Source organism: Xenopus laevis, chromosome 3S (genome assembly GCF_017654675.1).
Source record: "Xenopus laevis strain J_2021 chromosome 3S, Xenopus_laevis_v10.1, whole genome shotgun sequence".
Taxonomy (NCBI): Eukaryota; Metazoa; Chordata; class Amphibia; order Anura; family Pipidae; genus Xenopus; species Xenopus laevis.
In genome coordinates this window covers 18,604,626-18,626,283 of record NC_054376.1, presented here as the reverse complement: position 1 = coordinate 18,626,283, position 21,658 = coordinate 18,604,626, and the positions used below count along the sequence as shown (strand labels likewise).

Genomic DNA, 21,658 nt, shown 5'->3' with positions numbered 1-21,658 from the left:
GATTTATTTAAAAGCTATTTGTTAGGAAAAAATGTTTTTTCTCTGAACAGCAACCAATTACTTTTTTGTTTTCTGCCCCTCTGTTTGCAATGCAGGCATGGCAATGTGCCCACGTTCCATTTTACATCATTAGAACTGCATGGTAACTTCACCTAATATAAATACAATGCTTCCAACTGCTTTCCTTTCTGGCAATAATGGATGACAGTGGAGCAGAAAATTCAAGAGCTACTCAGGAGCAAGGTTAAGTGCATTAAGCTGCTGGGGACACCCTGGCATGTAACCCCCCCCCCCCCCCGAGACACCTAGTGTTAACAACAGCAGCATCTGATTGCAATAACAAGAATGCAGACGTGAAAAGACTATTAAAGACGATTTAAAAGTCTTTCTTACCAGCAGTGCTACAAATATAAATTACCTTTTGGTAAAGGAATAATCTTAGAAGTGGCTAAATTACTAAGGTAACAAGTGCTTTGTCACAGTTCTTCACCATTATTGCAGAGAATGCAGACTAGCATAACTAGTGATTTTAGCACCCACAGGCCCTATAGTAAAATAGCAAACAGCATTATGGGATCATATTACACTTTTGGTAATACCCTGTTTAAAAGAGGCAGCTGTGCTGCTGAAACTAGAATAAACTGTTTAATATAATATATTTATCTTTACCAAAATATTTTTAACAAAATCTAAATCTAAACTAGTAACAGAGAACTAGGTTATAAATGTTTGACATTATGTTTTGGGCTTCTGTACCAACACAAGGCAACCACAGCCCTGTAGCAGAAAATATTTGTGTCTCCAAAGATGCCCAGTAGCTCTCCATCTTCTTTTCTGCTGATTCACTGCTCTGCTCTGTTGTCACTTACTGAGCTTAGGGACCGACTCACAATATACGACTCACAATATACTGCATGTATAGAATATAAATGTCAAAATACAAGGCTTAATATTAATCAATTCAAATTCTCATTACATGGTAAAACACAGTGTAATTTGCATAAGAATGATGATTTGCAATCACTCCTAAGCTTAGCTTCTCAACAGCTGCACAGATGATGTACTCTTGCACAACAATTTGAAGGCCTGAAACATTATTGTTATAGTAATGCTGAAACTTTAGTGTGGTGCAATAGTTTCAGTATATAAAATACAGCATTTCTTCCCATATTTGTTTTTAGGGTTTAGTTTTCCTTTAAAGCACTTTTTGTTAATCCCTTTATGTGGTATGAGCCAGTTCTCCAGTTCTTTTGGGGCTATGACTGACGGGGTGCTTTATCGGCCACAAGAGATCTCCTCTACTGCGGTTGATAAAGTGCCCGAAAATACTTGCCCGTCTGAATTAATTTGAGATCACCGCATGTAAACAACTTTACAAGCAACAATCCTAGGAAATCACATAAAATGGCCATCTTTGGCATTTCCTATGGTCAATAAAGCACCCCATCTGTCAGGGCCCTTAATCAGCTGGCTTGCAACATTGTTTCAGGAGCCAAGAGTGCAGTCAATATAAACAAATTAACTAATAACTACTCAATAATGTTTATTGGAAAGTTACTCAGAATTACATTCTATTACAACTGTTTTGGGTGGTATAGTAGGACCCCTTTAAAGGAGAACTAAAGCCTAACTAAAGAAGTAGCTAGAAATGTTGTACATTATGTTTTTAGTTCCTGAATTAGCCCAAGGCAACCACAGCCCTTTAGCAGTAAAGCTCTGCTGTCACTTACCGAGCTTAGGGACCCACTCACAATATACAGTACACATAGAATAGAAATGTCACAGTATAAGGCTGATTAGTAATGTATACACATAATTACTACAAAGCAGCAAAGAAACCAGTTCAATTAGCATCAGAATTCAATAATCAGCCCTGTAGCATTAGCATATATAATAGGCCAACCTCATTTTCTCCTTGTGACAGCCCCTAAGATTAGCTTCTCAACAGCTGCTCAGAGCCCACTGAGCATGTGAATGTCACAGACACTTTCCAAGATGGTGACCCCCCCTATGACAAGTTTGAAGTCCTGGATCATTGCTGCTATTGAGAAGCTAAAACTTTAGGCTGGTGCAATAAGTTCAGAATATAAAATATGGTGTTTTTAACCATATTAATTTTCAGAGCTTAGTTCTCCTTTAAGTTAACATTTTTCTTCTAACTTTTTTTTTATATTCACTTCCCATCAACCTTGTAAAGGAATGTTTTTTGACATTTCCTTTAACATATGTTTTACCCGGGCAACTAACATAAGGGTCCTGCATTATGACTACATGCAAATGTAAAACAGGCACACATGAAAAATAAATACAAGAATACAATTCATCCAGCGCATAAATGCAGGATTACACAAAGGCCTGGTGGCATATTCAAAACCTGCTCGGTATGCAAACCTTTTAGGTCTGCAGCTGGGACTGAATTGAACTAAAAATATATAGACAAATGTGGCATTTGAAAGGTCTGGTAGCTCCATATATGTATAAGGTTATTCACAAAACTTGTGATTTCTACTCAATAGGATGTTTCAGGATAGGTTCCAAAGCAGAATGTAGTCCTCTGCTAAGTGCTGTAGGGTAAGGAAATGTTGAATTGTTACTAGGGTAACCTAGATTTGCAAGCCGTGATAAAGCTTTTATGCTACCTGGAGGTCGCCCCGAGCTGACTTTGTATCCTGCTGCTTTTGTTGTGCCCAACGGTCTACCCGGACTTGTCTTAAACCCAGCAGCTTTGGTGGTCCCCAGAGGTCTGCCAGTACTGGTTCTGTACCCTGCTGACTTGGTGGTCCCAGATGGCCTACCCCGCTTGCCAGATCTCCCTAGGTTCTTCTTTTTCTTTAAATCACTTTTTGTGTCTAGGTCCCTGCTGGTTGAGGTTTGCAAGTGTGTTTCATTTATAGTTTCATGGGTTTGGCAGGAGATATTTTTGTGGGTAACAGTATGGCTGTACTTGTTCTGTTGTGTGGTATATAAGCCAAACTGATTGGCGCCTCTAATGGGGTCTTGGTTGAGGCAGGAGGACTTGCCACTCGCACAGAAAGCCACATTACTGGTTGAAACTGGACGCATCATTTTCTATAAAAACAAAAGTGCACAGGTTACAGTACATTATGGCTCCGCTAAATCTATCAGAAGTCAGTGCTTGAGAAAACTAACAGCCAGTTATAAATATGTTTCATTTTTATAATAGATCTACTGCTCCTGGAATGAGTGAAACCTATTTCTAGTCAGCAACAAGTAGCAGCAGTGTGCATAAACAGCAAAATTAAATGTATAAACTAACAATTAGAAATCATAAAAGTATAGTTACATTAATTATTTTTATACATTCCAATAAGCGGTCAGAAACACTTTAAAGGAGGAAGAAAGTGCAATTTACTGGGGATGCTAAATGTTTGGCACCCCCCAGTGAATACAATGTTACCTGATAATTTTTTACATGCAAACTATATTTCTACTTTCTTGCACTTGGGTCTGTTCTCCTGTTTGCTGAAAATTGCTGCAGGCCATATTATTTTTTGTAGGCGCACCAAGGAACAATCTGTTTCTTTGTTCTTCCACCAGGTGGGCATGGGCAAAAGGCCAAAAGCAAACAGACACTTTTATCATTATACTGTGCATGCGCTTGCCTGGGGGCAGACAACAATGGAGAAGCACAAGAAGAAAATCTCTCAATAGTGCTCCTACAGAAAAAGCCTAGTACAGTGCAGCTTTCAGCAAACAGAAGCACCAGCCAGGGGCATCAGGTAAGCCATTATAAAGACTTAAGCGTGGCCTACATTTGCCACGCTCAAGTGATAACATTTTCTTAAGCTTTCAAAATAAATGAAAGAAAAAGAGAATATTCCGCAAACGTACATGCATTCCAGACAGATCCTGATGTCTGAACATTTTGAAGGAAGATCAAATTTTAAATTTAGTAAAAAACTGTAATGCTGTTCCTCTCTGCAGCTTGGTCCTCCAGTGAACTGCTGTCTGGATTTGACCTTATAAAATACATCTGTCTCCTATTTGGTAAAGTTTTTAAGGTTATGGACCTGAAATGAAAAAGAAATGTAATTAATTTCTTCTTAAGTAAATTTGTGGGATAGCTCAGATAGCATATAGATGAACAACATTAAAGGGGCAGTATATACCCATATGCAAATGATGGATAGGTGTTTTTTTAGTTTGAATCTTTTATTTCTTGCACAAGAAAATGAAGGCACTTTTTACCCATCTTCCGGTAAGCCTTCTGTTTAATGACTTGCTCCTTCTGGTTAGGCCTATCAAACCCAGGCCCTGGGACCTCATGGGGCCCCTATGGCCCAAGCTGTTTTAGAGACACCAAAGAAGGGGGCCCATGGACCAAATCTGGAAAACTCAACTTACCTTTTATGAGTGTCGCTGCTGAAGTATGGTCTTCAGGTTCACCAGAGTTTAGAATTTTACATGCTCAATTCCAGATGACATATATTCTTATCCACAACCCTGAGGGTATAGAACCTATAGTAACCAGAATTTTAGAATAAGAATTGATTGTTTAAGTTCATTTGAGAAACTATGAATGCATTTATGCATAAGGTTCATTTCAACAACAGGGGGAATTCACCTCTTTTAAAATGGTTTCCCACTTTTTCAAAAGCCCTCCCCAAAGTCATAAAAGGAACAGTAGCATCAAAAAATTAAAGTGTTTTAATGTAATAAAAATATAATGCAGTGTTGCCCTGCACTGGTAAAACTGCTGTGTTTGCTTCAGAAACACTATTATTGTATATATATATATATATATATATATATATATATATATATATATATATTGGATAATACCGTAATTTATAAAGATATTACAAGTCACAGAGGAGTTACGTGACCATATAAAAGCACGAGGCCACAGGCCGAGTGCTTTTATACAGGTCACGTAACTCCGAGGTGACTACAAATATCTTTATAAATTTCGGTAGTGGGTGCATTATTCATTATAATCTACACATAATCTATGCACACCAGTTTATTTCCATTCCCCTATGGTTTACACAGTCCCTCTGTACCTAGTTGTTGTAGCTGCCTTTTTGTCCTCCTTTGATATGAGTGACTGAGGCATGCTGACCATATATGCCATATTTCTGCAGGCTATTGCAGTGGAGTAAAGGGAAAAGAGATACAGAGGGTGGAAAGTGCACAGGCACAGAAGAAAAAAGGGTTAAAGCAGCAATGTGAGCAATACAAACAGGAGATTGCTGGTGAATGTGGGAGTAGGAGAGGCAGAGGGACTTGGGCCGGCAGGACAGAGTGAGCAAGACACATAGTTGACTGGAGATTTACAGATGAAGAGTGACCGTGGAACAAAATCAGAGTGAAGGGAAGTGGGAGGGACAGAGGGAGCGTGACGGGAGACAGAGGGGGGAGTGGAAGAGAGATCGAGAGGTGAGACCGCAGATGAAGTAGGGGGTTGAATGAGGGAGAGAGACTCTGCCAGTGTAACCGGAGATTAAGGAGGGGGGGAACGGAAGAGGGAGAGAGACACAGACGGAGCGTGCTGCGTGACAGGAAATGGAGGGGGGAGCAGAAGTGAAAGACTCTGAGGGAGCATCGCAGAGGGCGCAATACCTGGGAGGCAGTGAGAGGGAAGGTTAGACAGCCGGAGTGAAGTAGGAGGTGCAACGTTTGAAGTAAGGAAGTGGGAGGGGGGAAGTGAGATGCGAGGCTGGAGGAGAAGCTTCAGGGAGAGAACGGCAGTAACAATTGCTGTGTCTTTAAGATATAAACGGCACGTTCTGATGCAAGAACGCGCCGTTTATAAGGATATAATTTACAGTCTGTCCCATAGGGAATTAGCTGGTCTGTAGATTATATATATATATATATATATATATATATATGCTGTTATATATAAGCTGCTGTGTAGCTATGGGGACAGCCATTCAAAGGAGAAAAGGCTCAGGATACACAGCAGATAGCATATAAGCTCTGTAGAACATAATGGTGTTCTTTGTTATCACTATTTAACCTGTGCCACAGCACTGACTGACAGGCTGAACTCCTGAGCTTTAGCAGCCAAACCCCTCCCCTCCCACCCTCTGTCCTGTGTGTCCAGCCTGCACATAACTGTTTTATGCTGCTGCCTGATCATTCACTTATAACAGCATCCCTGAAATGCTCAACATTAATCAATATATGTGAAGGTTAATACAAACTGTAATAGTAATATAATAGTTTCTTTTATTTAAAGTACAACAGTATTGTCCTGTGTTCCACAGCAAATAGGCATCAGTCACACATGTCCCTGGACATAATCTATAGTCCATAATATATTGTTATACACTGTGCAACTCCCTGCCTCTATTACATTATAAAACTTATACAAACAGTGTCCATTAGTATTCACTGTTATAATATTGCAGAACAGCAGCTGTAGCTTTGTTTTCCTTCATATTCATATATGATCAGGTGCAGGGAGTTGCAAGGGAGTAAATGCAGCTGTTCTGGAACAATTTATGACCAGGTGCAGGGAGTTGCAAGGGGAAATGCAGCTATTCTGGAACAATTTATGACCAGGTGCAGGGAGTTGCAAGGGGAAATGCAGCTATTCTGGAACAATTTATGATCAGGTGCAGGGAGTTGCAAGGGGAAATGCAGCTATTCTGGAACAATTTATGATCAGGTGCAGGGAGTTGCAAGGTAAAATGCAGCTGTTTAGGAACAATTTATGACCAGGTGCAGGGAGTTGCAAGGTAAAATGCAGCTGTTTAGGAACAATTTATGACCAGGTGCAGGGAGTTGCAAGGTTAAATGCAGCTGTTTTGGAACAATTTATGACCAGGTGCAGGGAGTTGCAAGGAGAATGCAGCTGTTGTGGAACAGTTTATGACCAGGTGCAGGGAGTTGCAAGGGGAAATGCAGCTATTCTGGAACAATTTATGACCAGGTGCAGGGAGTTGCAAGGGGAAATGCAGCTATCCTGGAACAATTTATGACCAGGTGCAGGGAGTTGCAAGGGGAAATGCAGCTATTCTGGAACAATTTATGATCAGGTGCAGGGAGTTGCAAGGGGAAATGCAGCTATTCTGGAACAATTTATGATCAGGTGCAGGGAGTTGCAAGGGGAAATGCAGCTATTCTGGAACAATTTATGATCGGGTGCAGGGAGTTGCAAGGTAAAATGCAGCTCTTGTGGAGCAGTTTATGATCAGGTGCAGGGAGTTATAAGAGGAAATACAGCTGTTGTGGAACAGTTTATGATCAGGTGCAGGGAGTTGCAAGGGAAATGCAGCTGTTGTGTAACAATTTATGATCAGGTGCAGGGAGTTGCAAGGGGAAATGCAGCTGTTGTGTATCAATTTATAGGGAGGTGCAGGGAGTTGCAAGGGGAAGTGTGCAGCTGTTATGGAACAATTTATAGGGAGGTGCAGGGAGTTGCAAGGGGAAATGCAGATGTTATGGAACAATTTATAGGGAGGTGCAGGGAGTTGCAAGGGGAAGTGCAGCTGTTATGGAACAATTTATAGGGAGGTGCAGGGAGTTGCAAGGGAATAAATACAGCTGCTCTGTGATAATTTTTTATCAGATGCAGGGAGTTGCAAGGGGAAATGCAGGGAGTTGCAATAGGAAATACAGCTGTTATGGAACAATTTATAGGAAGGTGCAGGGAGTTGCAAGGGAATAATCGCAGCTGTTCTGGGATCATTTTTGATCAGGTGTAGGGAGTTGCAAGGGGAAATGCAGCTGTTATGGAACAATTTATAGGGAGGTGCAGGGAGTTGCAAGAGGAAATACAGCTGTTATGGAACAATTTATAGGGAGGTGCAGGGAGTTGCAAGGGAATAATCGCAGCTGTTCTGGGATCATTTTTGATCAGGTGCAGGGAGTTGCAAGGGGAAATGCAGCTGTTATGGAACAATTTATAGGGAGGTGCAGGGAGTTGCAAGAGGAAATACAGCTGTTATGGAACAATTTATAGGGAGGTGCAGGGAGTTGCAAGGGAATAAATGCAGCTGTTCTGGGATAATTTATGATCAGGTGCAGGGAGTTGCAAGGAGAAATGCAGCTGTTATGGAACAATTTATAATGAGGTGCAGGGAGTTGCAAGGGAATAAATGCAGCTGATGGAATTGTATAACATATAACAACAGATGCAGGGAGTTACAAAGGAAACCCCAAAAAGACGTTGATTGCTGGTTGTATACAACATAATACTGGGTAGAAAATGACTATGGTACTTACACTAACTGCTCATACTGCTCATTGCCCCCAGAAAAGAATAAAATACATTTAGCAGCAGATTATGTGTTATTTATACAGAAATTTGCTTTTCTTTCTTTTCCACAATTATTGCAGGGCAAGAGAAAGGAACAAGCAGTGAAGGGAGGGGGAGGAGAACAAACAGGGCAGAGAAGGGGTTACATAAATAGGACAGAGAGGGAGAGAAAGGAGCAGGGAAGGGAAAACCAGCAGTAAGGGTTAACAGAAGTCTGCAGGGAAGGACTGAGAGAGACATCACAGACACGCCCACTCCTCCCTCATTGGCTGTTGCTCTATAGCTTATACAGAAAGAGCCGTCGGCTGCAGTTCAGATACTGAAGAGTCTGAGACAGGAAGTTTCAAAGGGGGAGGGCTGAGAACAGTTTTCAAGCTAATACACGCGTTTTTTGATGCAAAAGGTATTGAAATAAAAACACTCTCTTCTATTTTACATTATTTGAAATGGTTTAAAGCATTGTGAAAATGTATGCTATATGTCCCCTTTAAAGTGTTTATGAATGAAACAGATCATTTTTACCAGTACAGGACAACAGTACATGATCTTTTCATTATTTTTTTTTGTATTATTTTTTTTTTTATACTTTAATTTTTTGGTGTTACTGTTCCTTTAATGAACAAATGGAATACAATTGGGCCCAATACAGAACCCTGCAGCACCCCATGTCAACCCTATTCCAATTAGGCAATGTACGACACTCTCAATGACAATGTACGAATTTCCCAATGGTACATGGTGTTAACTCTAAATAACTAAATCTAATTGCTATCAGAGCAAAAATAAAGTCTTGGCCCCTTTTGTACCATTGGGTAATTCATACATTATGGACATGTCCCATTTTTTAAGTTCCATGCTTAATTTGGATTTGGGTCAGGAAATGGTGTTACTAGCAGCCCTGGATGTGAGTAGTTTGTACACTTCAATACTCCATGACTTGGGCATGGAGGCAATACAGATCGTGCTAGAGGGCTCACAATATAATGACTTACAAGTTAGCCTCTTTATGGAGCTCTTAAGAGTTGGTGTTAAGGAAAAATGACTTCTTATTCCAGGACATTTTCTACAGCTACATGGGACCGCGATGGGATTCAATGTCGCCCCCACTTATGCCAACATATTCATGAACAATTTTGAGGAAATATATGTCTATACACATGTCTTGTTTGGAAAACATTGCGTCAAATGGTGCCGCTACATAGATGATTTGTTGGTAATCTGGAGGGGTGACGTTGGATCCCTAATGGAGTTTAAGGAACACCTGGATAATTGTACACCTACGATTACATTTACGGTGACTTATAGTGACGAGTCAGTCACTTTTTTGGAAACATGAGTATACCGTAAGGGAAACATGTTACATACTGATCTCTTTGTTAAACCCACAGATCTCAATAATGTTTCCTCTCTCCCCAGGTTGCAGTTCTTACGAGGAAAAAGGATAGTTACAGAAGAAGAGAGATTAACCACTCACCTAGAAGGTATGACATCTAAATTTGCACAGAGAGGGTATCCCCTTAGAATCCTTGATCAGGAAGTGACATGAGTGAATGACATGGATCGGGTTGCAATTATACAAGAGAAAGTACAGGGAACACAGAGAAAGGTTCGCATACTATTTGTGCACACTTATCACCCAAATGTATGCAAGATACTTCATATTATCCATAAACACTCGCCTCTCCTATGGAGGGCATATCCTCATGTTCCAGAGTTCCATGAACCTCCACTTTTATCGTACAAACGTCTCCGTAACTTAAGGGACAGATTAGTGCAGGCTGACTTGAGAACTACACGAAGTAGTCCTCAGAGAGTGTTAGCACCGCTGAAGGTTGGCATGTACCCATGCGGGAGATGTAATCAATGTTCGAGCGTGATACGCACAAATGTGTTTACACATCCACACTCAAGGCAGAAAATTTGATATACAGGGTCACTTTACATGTTAAAATGCCTGTGTGGTCTTGCCTATATAAGTGACACCATACAACCGATTCATGATAGAATCAGCCAACATAAATCGACCATAACAAAGGAGGTGCTGAAGTTGCCGGTTCCTGCTCATTTTCACTCAACGACATACACCAGCATAACTGAAAATTTGGGTATCCTTGTAATTTTGCTAATTTGAATGCATGTAACTGCTCAATACGGATTACTGGCAACACCAAATTGGTTGGATTAACTCGTTAAGCCTTGAACTTCATAGATAGGTGTGTCTATCCATGAGAAAAGGTATTTAAGATGGCCATTTGCAAGTTGTGCTTCTGTTTGACTCTCCTCTGAAGAGTGACAGCATGGGATCCTAAAAGCAACTCTCAAAAGATCTGAAAACAAACATTGTTCAGTATCATGGTTTAGGGAAAGACTACCTCTCAGATGTTTAAACTGTCAGTTTCAACTGTAAGGAATATAATCAGGAAATGGAAGGCCACAGGCACAGTTGCTGTAAAACCCAAGTCTGGCAGGACAAGAAAAATACAGGAGCGGCATATGTGGAGGATTGTGAGAATGGTTACAGACAACCCAATGATCACCTCCAAAGACCTACAAGAACATCTTGCTGCAGATGGTGTATCTGTACATCGTTCTAAAATTCAGTGCAGTTTGCACAAAGAACATCTTTATGGCAGGGTTATGAGAAAGAAGCCCTTTCTGCACGCCACAAACATAGTCGCTTGTTCTAAGCAAAAGCATATTAAGACAAGCCACAGTCATTTTGGAACAAAGTGCTTTGAACTGATGGGACAAAAATTTGTTATTTAGTCATAATAAAAAGCACTTTGCATGGCGGAAGAAGAACACTGCATTCCAAGAAAAACACTTGCTACCTACTGTCAAATTTGGTGGAGCTTCCATCATGCTGTGGGGCTGTGTGGCTAGTTCAGGGACTGGGGCCCTTGTTAAAGTCGAGGGTCGGATGAATTCACCCCAATATCAACAAAATTCTTCAGGATAATGTTCAAGCATCAGTCCCAAAGTTGAAGTTATGCAGGGGTTGGATATTCTATCAAGACAATGACCCTAAACACACTTCAAAATCTACAAAGGCATTTATGCAGAGGGAGAAGTACAATATTCTGGAATGGTCGTCACAGTACCCCGACTTGAATATCAACAAAAATCGATGGGATGATTTGAAGCAGGCTGTCCATGCTCGGCAGCCATCAAATTTAAATGAACTGGAGAGCTTTTGTATGTATGAATGATCAAAAATACCGCCATCAAGACACCCATCAAAGGCTATTGGAGACGTCTAGAGGCTGTTACATTTGAAAAAGGATGCTCAACTAAGTATTGATGTAATATCTCTGTTGGGGTGCCCAAATTGATGCACCCGTCTAATTTTGTTATGATGCATATTGCATATTTTCTGTTAATCCAATAAACTTTATGTCACTGCTGAAAACAGGAAATTGTTTATACTCAAGTAATTTCCGTTTCCTGGTCACCTTCCATGGCAGCATTCACCAATGCAGGGTGACTAGGAAATGCTAGTTTCTATAAGGCATGTTATATATTAAAAGGAAGTTGCTACTTTGAAAGCTCAGCCAATGATAAACAAAACTCCAAAGAATTAAGAGGGGTTACCAAACCTATATATATATAGATAGCAAACTTTACATGGTACTGCATCAATAACCTTGGTATAATCTAAGTAAAATATTTTCATATTTTACATTCCAGAAAATCAGAAATATTTGCCTGACTAAACCCTCACTGAGCATTCTAAGAATGTGCCTGCCCAGACCACAATAAAGAGAAGACAAAAGAAGCTGAACCAGACAGTTTGCTTCTATGGAAATACCCTGGGCCTGTGCAGTTTTTAGTGAACAGGAGCACCAACCTGGGCTGTCAGGTAAAATTTGAGCACCACTAGCGATAATTCCTTAGATTACTGAACATTTTTCGAGTGCCAGAAGTGTAGAATCTACATCAGCAGGTTCCTGATAATTCAGGGTTAATACTGCTACTATTTGTGCTCTGTTTAAGTATGCTAATCCTACAGCCTGAGGTTCTAACTTCTGGCCCTCCTTATGGCATAGTAGAGTAACAGCAGCCACCTCTCCATCCTATCGTCAATTTATTATTTATATTTTTCTTTTGCTCAGATAAAACTGTTATTCAGCTGATGGCTGCAAACCTGGCATGTATTTTCTCCTTGACACTACATTAGCTGCACTGACTGGGAGTTGAAACCATGAAATATTTATGTCACGGCAGACTCCCAGAATACAATATATAGGCTGGGAACTGCATTAAAACTTTTATGCCTTTATTTTTTAACCCTTTCCCTGATTTTTTGTGTAATTCCACATCTGTAAAAAGATATAGGCTTCTAAATGTCTAATATCGTATGTATGGATTTCCCACATACTTTTAGCCATCAAGACAATTCACCCCAAACATGAAAGCCTGGGTCCTCTGAACAGTTTTATGCCTAATGTAAAGATTTACCTAAGCACGTGGCATATAGGGGCCCCAAAATGAAGACCACCCCATATGGTCTGTCATTTCAGGTACTGCAAATTCAACACATTTACACATCGCACCCACACAACACATCATTTTTGGGGGGGGGAGGCAAAGGTAGAAAAAAGTATGTTCACCCCAGAAAACCATATATTTTCGGAAAGTACACATTCCCCCGAATCTCAAATGTCCAAGCTGCAAACCTTTCCTAAATTTGGAGATAAAGGCAGCAGTTTTTACATTTCTGAAGATCGCCTAAAAATAGTGCAATTGGCAACATTTATCTCACCCAATTTTTTACATAAAATTGGAAAACACCCTAAATATTGATGCCAAGGGTCTACTGAACAGTTTGATGCCCAATATACATAGATATAACAAGGCAGCTGGCATGTGCGGACGCTAAATAAAAATAGTGCATATGAATTTTCTCCGCTGTCGATTCGCCTTCTCTGAACGAAACCCCCTACTTTGTATTATGTGCCACAAGACCCTAACAGCAAAGACCTACCCCCAAAACCATATAATTTTGGAAAGTACACATTCTGGTGAACCCAACAAAGATAAAGACGTCTTTCTATACCAAACTAACAAACTGCAAAGCTTTTCTAAATGTAGGTTTTTACAACATTTCTGAAAACCACCTAAAAACGTTGCAGTTTGCCGCATTTATCTCACACAATGTTTTACGTACAAAGAAAAATCACCCTAAATATGGATGTCAGAGGTCTACTGAATAGTTTGATGGCCAATATGCATAGATTTACCAAAGTATGTGGTATGTACAAACCCAAATGAAAAGGATGCATATGAATTTTCACACTGGCCAACTCAGCTACTCAGCCCAACTGTGCGTTATGTGCCGTAAGACCCCCAAACTGTAAAGCGACCCCCAGAAAACCATATCTTTTTGGAAATAACAACATCCATTTTAATCACTATATAAAATGAAGAATCTTAGCAATAGTTTCAAAACAAGTGACTGTAATTAGTCAAAAATAAAACAGTTCACCTAAAGGGGCAGTGTACTAATGATGTGTGGGCCGGCCCGAAGCCCGGGGGACTTCTTCAGTAGGTCCTCAGGCGGGTTCGGGCTGAACTTCAGCCTCCATTCTCTCCACCCGCAGCCTTCTTCTGTCCCACTTCCGCCTCTGCGTACGCCTTTTTATGTACTCACACAGGCCCCTCCCCACTGCTTTTGTGATGTCACAGAGGGGCAGGCATATAAAAAGAGGTGAGCGCACCGGGTTAGGGTAGGATGCAGGTCAAGTTTTTCTCAACCTGCACATCACTACAGTGTACCCTCTTGTTTAACATGAGCTCAATTAATAGGGCTTGTGCTGGACATACTTTTTTTTATTATTTTAAAATTTCTTAAGCTAAAAAGGACAAACAGGAAAATGGAATGGACTCCATTTTTAGTCCTTGCTAAGTAAATAATTAAATTAGCAGTATATAATTGCCCTCACTTCACCCTTTGTTTTGTCTGAATTGTTAATAGGAGTCCACTATGCAGGGTCATTATCTGTGCATTGGTAATCTAATAATTATACAACAATATGATCTATTTTTATAAGGAGTCTGATGCATCTGGATTTTGAAGTACATATACATTTTTCAGTGTATATGATCTATATTGTACATCTATAAAAGCATAGTTAGCAACTCTGACATAGTTGGCCAGCTTAAATATACTGCAATATATGGACCAACAACCCCTGTTTTGTTTAAAGGGTTGAGTGCAAAAAACATGTGGAGATCTAATTATTAAAGGTCGAATTTTAGTGGTTTTAGAGGTTTCTGAAACAACAACTAACCTCACAATTTCTAATACCATGACTGTCATTCAATTTATTAAAAGATCCGAATATACAAAGTACAAACAAACAAAAAAGATCTGCTAAAAAATACAAATACCTCTAAAACCTCAACCTTTTGGACATACAGAAAGCTCTAAAAGTCAGACTTCTATGGCACCGTAGCAACTTTTACTTGCATTAGAGGTTTTCATGGGTTTTACACTTAATAAATCTTGAATTTTTAGAGCTTTTAAGAAATTTAGAAAACCACAAATTATTCAAGATTTGTGGAAAAAAGCAGAAATTTGTTCTTGTTGCTGCCATCCCTTTCACGTGAAATCTGCACTGGTTAATTAACTTTTAATGGCTGAAACCTACATTTTAACTAATTTATGCACATTTATTTATTGCACCAAAAATGCCATTGAATTCTCTGACGGATAAGAATGTAATATTTTAGTTTAAAATACTAAAATTTCTTTGTACCCTCTTTATTGTATATTAAATGGTATTTGTTGTAAAGAAGCATCATTTGTGCCCCATATAATAGTCAGGGGTTGGATTTTCACTATTTTTTATCTTCATGTAGCACTGCACTACATGTCTGCACTATACGTCTGCTATTTGGTTGTCAGGAAATCAGAATCTACAGAGAACTAGATTTTTGTATGCCAAATAGCATTTTCCTGACATGGAATCAAAGGATATGAAATGTGCAAATCACCATCAATTGATTGAAAGGGAGGCAAGGCCAAAACAGATCAATAAAGCAGTGAATTTGAAAAGCACAAACTAATGACACTCTTTATATAATTATGATATAATGTATAACTGTTCATTAGGTAGTTTTGTTTTCATTGAAATATCTGTCTTCTTTCAATCGCTAAGGCCTCATGCACACTGAAGCACTGACATTTCTGAATATCACAACTGCGTACAGAGAATCTCATATTGTATCTTTATTACAAAAGGGAAAATCTTTTTTTTTTTTTTTTTTTTAATACATGTGCAGAATATAAACCCAAGAACTCAGGGCTCTGATCATTTGTTCTAATGATATACTGGTGCTAGACAGAAAAATTCAGTTTACAGGGCATTACTGTTTTTCAATTGCATTGATTTCCTTCTACTAGTTTTTCCAAACCTAATTTCAGAGACTATTAAAGCTCTTTTTATCATTCCCATTTCCCTTTAGGAATTCATTTTGGCCCGTTTTGATTCCTTTATTACTGTATTACTTCGCCTGTTTCACATTCTACCATAAATCTGCAAGACTCTAGGCAGGGGAAACAAGGAAAAAATTACCCAAGAAAAGCAGAAACAGATACCATATTTGGTAGAGATCAAAAGGGCATAAAATTCCTTGCAGAACACATGGTTCCTCAGGAAAACATACACACCACCTCTGCATATTGTACAACACATCTGCTACAGACCATGCTAATGAGGAGAGGAAAAAAAGGGGAAAAGTGGCAGAATCATTATGTACAGTATGTATGTATGTATAATTAAGAAGATCAGCACTCCAACATCTCTTTTTAGTGATAATTTATTCCACTATGCATAATATATATATATATAAATGTAGAGGAAGAGTCGCACTTGCAGGTCTTATTAATGCTGTGAATTTTGATAACAGGAGACTCCTCATCCATGTGTTGCAATTAAAATCATCTGGTGCATGGGTGTGTGGCTTTTATCATATACTGAACTAAAAAAATTATCCCAGCACTCTTATTATACAACACTTTTCACTTAGGTAGGACTGATGCATGGACACTGCCTTGGCAGAGCGCATCAGCTTATGCATACTTTGTACAAACCATGTAACTTAAAGTGTCTCTTTTTACCAAATACAGACAAGTTCCCTCTAATCCAATTGTTCCTTAAAGTTGTATAAGAGTGCTGGGATAATGTGTTTAGTTCAATATATATATATATATATATATATATATATATATATATATATATATATATATATATATATATATATATATATATTAATATGGAAAGTACCCGCACCCTCTCCCCGACTTCTACTTCCCGGTTGCTTGGCCAAATGCTGGTCAAATGGACCAGCACACCGGTTTCTTCATAGTTGCAAAAGTGTTTATTTCAACATCACGTAACTTATAATATCTTTATAATTTACAAGAGGGGGTACTTTATTCACTATATAAACGGCGCGTTTCTACGCCAGTATGCGCCGTTTATAAGACAGAGACAGCACCTGCTCTACAGCTCCCTGCCTGCTGCTTTCCCTCCACTCGTCTCCCCTCCCATCTGACTTTCAGGCACAGGAATATGGGGCGCTTCTCTCCCTCTGCCTGTCAGCTATCAGCCCCTTCGTGTCTGGTTTCGCTCCTCCCTCCCATGATGCCTCTCCGGTCTCGCAGAATCTCACTCTGGTCTCGCTCCCCCTCCCACCATGGCAAGTCCTGCTGAAAATCTCCCTCTCTTGTTCTGCTCCACCTCCCATGCTCTGTGTCTTCTCTTGTCACGGTCTAACTTCTTATGGATGTCGTCACTCATGGCAGGCAAAATTACAAGAAGCTGAACAAAACTGATGCAATACAAATACAGGTACAAATGAGGGACTACAGGGAAATTCAAGAAACAAGGTCAACGCACACAGGAGGAACAAACACAGGTTTAGCAAACACAAAAGTAAATACAACACAGTGTAGCATTTCGAAGAACATACATGAAAGCCAGGAAGTGAGAAATTGCACACAAAAAAAACTGTAGATTATAGTGGATAATGTACCCCCTACTTAAATTTATAAAGATAACAGAAGTCACCTCAAAGTTATGTGACCTGTAAAAAAGCCTGCAGCCTCGTTCTTTTATATGGTCACATAACTTCTTGGTGACTTAGAATATCTTTATAAATTACAGTAGGGGGTACATTATCCACTATATACTACCACAGTTTTTGACATAATTATGTAATTGCACATTCCTGTGGCAGCTGCATTGTGGTGGATATGAATTATATACTCCTCCCTTCTGGGGAAAGATAAATGCCAGGCTGAAAACTGCACACATAGGCTTTGTGTGGTTTCTGTGCATATATAGGTCTGTATTGACATTTTTTTTAAAACTGACACATGCAGCGTTGTTAACCTAAATGCACAGTTTACTTCCTGATCCCAAAGAGCAAAGTCAAACCAAACAGCAGTCTACTGTATAAATAACCCCCTCCCTTCCCCCAGGTACTGCCTATCTTTTTAGCCAAAGAACAGCTCATTATACAGAAGCTTCTCAGTGGACTGTGGACTGGACTGTAGTTTGACTTTGCTCTTTAGGATCAGGAATTTAGAATCATATTATGCCCGGTTTATAGCAAGTTATAACAAAAACCCAAGAGAATAGTAAGAAACTATGTTCAGCACAAGCCCATTCCGTTAATGGTCCCCAACCGTTTTTTTTTATCCATGAGCCACATTCAAATGTAAAAAAAAGTTGGGGAGCAACATAAGCATGAAAAAAGTCCCTGAGGTGCCAAATAAGGGCTGTAATTGGCTATTTGGTTGCCACTGTGAACTGGCAGCCTACAGGAGGCTCAGTTTGGCAGTACACTTTGTTTTTATGCAACCAAAACTTGCTTCCAAGTTTTGAGGCCACTGGGAGCAACATCCAAAGAGTTGGGGAGTAACGTTCCTCACAACCACTGGTTGGGGATCAGATATGTAGAGTGATATTTGAGACAATTTGCAATTGGGTTTAATTTTTTTTAATTGTGGTTTTTAGGTTACCGTATTTAGCTTTTTATTCGGCAGCTTTCCAGTTTGCAATTTTAGCAGTCTGGTTTAAAGGGGGTCCACATTACCATAGCAATCATGCATTGATTTGAATAAGAAATTGGAATAGGAGAGGACCTGAATAGAAAGAGGAGTAATATAAAGTAACAATAACAAAAAATGTGTAGCCTTAAAGAGCATATTTTTTAGATGGGTTCAGCGACCTCCTTTTGAAAGATGAAAAGAGTACTAAAAAGGCAAATAATTAAAAAAAAAAACTATAAAAAAATAATAAAGACCAGTTAAAAAGTAGCACAAAATTGACCATTCTATAACATACTAAAAGTTAACTGAAAATGTGAACAACCAATTTAAACCAATGTTGAAAACAGGGGTGTACTGTAACTTTAAATGTTACAGCACAATGCCTCATCTTTTTGCTGTAATGAATTTAGCCAGGCAACCAATGCTAATCAGAAACCATAGCAATCTGGACAAATAGACAGATTACTCCACAACCCTCGTAAATGTATTACAGCAGACAAGGCTACCGCTGATGCCCCATGCCCGAAATATTGTCAGCGACGCATGGCATGCTGATATTTATTTGCTAAAGGCAAAGGGTAAAAGGCATATACTATTTTATATTTCACCACCGGATTTTAATGGCTTGGGACAGACGTGTTATATATATTATACACACAAAGCTGCTATGCAGCCATGTAGTTTTCTTGGTTCCGATGAGCCGCTCTGCAAAGCTGTGGTAGCCAATGAGCCCCACTGAGAGCATCCTGTGGTAAATCCATATACAAGACAAGTGTTACCTGTAATGTCACACCTTCATAAACAGAGCAGCTGTCACACTGCATCTCAAACTTAAATACACATAAACAGCAATGCGTAAAAAGGCAGGAAATAAGACACGTACAATAATGAAAGCAATACACACACAGTACATACAAGGACATGCGCCAGCTCATTCATTATATAGACTATGACATGCAGGGACTCTGCCATACGGTCCTTTTCCATTGTGCAGCTAACATCAACATGACAGAGTCGCCATGGGAAAGAAGGAATGACACCAAGAAGTAAATGGCTTCACCTGGCTCTCCTGCTGCCAAGCTTCCCCGGCAATTGGTTTTGTTGGGGCAGATCTTTCGGCTCTCCAGGCAGGAGGAGGAGAAGGAAGGGAAAATGGAGGATGTAGGAAAAGAGGGGGAGGGAGAGATGTCAAAAAAGCTCGGAAGGCTCATCGATTCCGCGCGGCGGCCATTTTGCGAAAGCTAAGAACCCGGAAATGAGAGTGGGCGGGGTAGCTGTGTTCTTGTTGGTGATGGGGAGGCTTGGCTGTATTGTGCTTGCCGAGGCGTGCGTTACTGCACATTACTTACACCATTGAGAACACGAAACAAGTAAAATAAGCACTTGAACAAGGCTGGTTGCAATAGAATACGTTTCTTAATTTGCCTATAGAAATGCCCATGAGCTTTCCCTCGCGTATGTTTTACCACACGAAAACAAAATTCGTAATTCGTTCCACCAACTGAGTATGGGCTTTAGAGAATGAACGATGATGTCTAATTAGATTATCGGTGAAATATATATATATATATATCAGTGCAGTTGGTCAGTTTTAAAAAGCAGGCTCTATCATTGCGATTTTTTTTCCAGTGGCAGGTTAAAATGCCATCCCTTGTTCTTTCAACAGGCATAACAAGGGGTATTTTGACTGCAGTATACGTGGCCATATAGATTCAGACCAATTGTGCAGCTTACCTGCCATGTATGGCATACCTCCCAACATTTTGGAAGTAAAAAGAGGGACAAAAAATTTTTTTCCGCACGTAGCAAAGCAATTTTTGGACCACACCCCTTTTTGTGGCCACACCCCCTAATTACCATGTTTGTTTTACAAAATTTGGCAGGTTATGAAAGTTTGAAAATATTTCTCCTTATCTAAACTGTGTTTTTGTGTCTCAAAATTGTTACAAAGTATCTTATTTGCACCTGTTAGCTGTTCTGGGCTCTCTGCTAAAAGCCAATTAAGTGAGAAACTTTGTTTTTCTGGCTGTTCAGTGCAGAGAAAAGAGGGACTTTCCAGTACAAATGAGGGACTGCGGGTTGAGCTGTCAAAAGAGTGACTGTCCCTCCGAAAAAGGGACAGTTGGGAGGTATGTGTACGGGGCCCTCAGACAGTCATCCCTGTTCCATATTTGAACAAAAAAAATACAGCCAGATCTCAATGGGCAGGCTTGATTTTTCTGTCAGATCAAGGACTGCATCTGGCTCATTGATACGGTCCTTGCTCAGACTCTTTGTTTCCCTTCATTGTAATGCGATAGTTTGACCCTAGGGACAGTCACATTTTCATGATATTGAGCCAAGGTGGGCCTGTTGGAGTAAAGAGTTGCCAAACAAGCAAATCTTACCCCCTACCCTACATAGACCCCACTCTCTGCTCCCCCCAACCTAGCTGTTACCCCTGGTAAATGCCCCTACCTCTTTACTTGCAGATTCAAGGCATCTGAGTTTACGGGTGACATCTTCTTCACTTTGGTAATGTTCGGGTCTTATTCCAGCACTTCTGCAATTTCTGTGAGTTTTGGTGCATGCGTAATTGTCGCAAACCGGAAGATTGCTCCAACTGCACATGCTCCGATATTACCGAAGATAAGAAGATGGCGCCAGTGAACTCCAATGACCTGAAACTGCACTGAGGGGTAAGTAAAGAGGTAGTGGCATTTACCAGGTGTAACAGCAAGGCTGGGGGGGGGGAGGAGCAGGGAGGGGGGTCTATGTCTGGTAGGGTTTTTATTTAATTAAGGGTTTAGTTCTTCTTTAAGACAGATTTAAATAGGGTGATAATGGGCAGACTACCAACACAGGTGTTGAATTATCTCCAAGCATTGGGTTTTTTTTTGAATCTGACAAACTGCTGAAGGATAACATTCCAAAAAAACCCGAAGTAGTGTTTAGGAAAGCAAAAAACTTAAGGCAGCAGCTGGTTCATAGTTATATTCCAACCAAGTTGATGGAACCAAAAAAGGAGAAAAACGAATGGAAAGGTTTTTTTCCCTGTGCATTCTGCAAAGCATGCAAGTATGCAGTGAAAAGAAAATCATTTATAGCAAATACAGTACACAGGGAATATAATATTGAATGCTGTATAAAGTGCACATAAGAAAATGTCATTTACTGCCTTAGAATGTCCTTCCAGTACGTAGGGAAAATAAACAGGAAGCTAAGGGAGTGAACAAATGAACATGAAAGGAATATTAAAGCTGGAGTAATGAGCCATAGTGTGTCAAAACATTTTAAAGAACAACATAAAAAGAACCCTCAGGGACTAAAATGTTTGGGTATTGAAACTGTATTTTTACATTTGAAAGTGGCTCACAGATAAAAATGGT

At 39.8% G+C, this 21,658-nt stretch overlaps 1 protein-coding gene across 1 annotated transcript; it reads right to left on the bottom strand.

The window, feature by feature from the left end:
* Positions 1-2,065: 2,065 nt before the first annotated feature.
* Positions 2,066-19,585, bottom strand: c5orf24.S (chromosome 5 open reading frame 24 S homeolog). The gene is made up of 4 exons (XM_018254964.2): positions 19,351-19,585; positions 4,366-4,479; positions 3,853-4,031; positions 2,066-3,069 (listed from the first exon to the last, which is right to left on the bottom strand). Exons 3-4 carry the CDS (start codon positions 3,883-3,885, stop codon positions 2,506-2,508), a joined length of 597 nt encoding a protein of 198 aa, XP_018110453.1. The 5' UTR covers positions 3,886-4,031; positions 4,366-4,479; positions 19,351-19,585; the 3' UTR covers positions 2,066-2,505.
* Between the last annotated feature and the right edge of the window lie 2,073 nt (positions 19,586-21,658).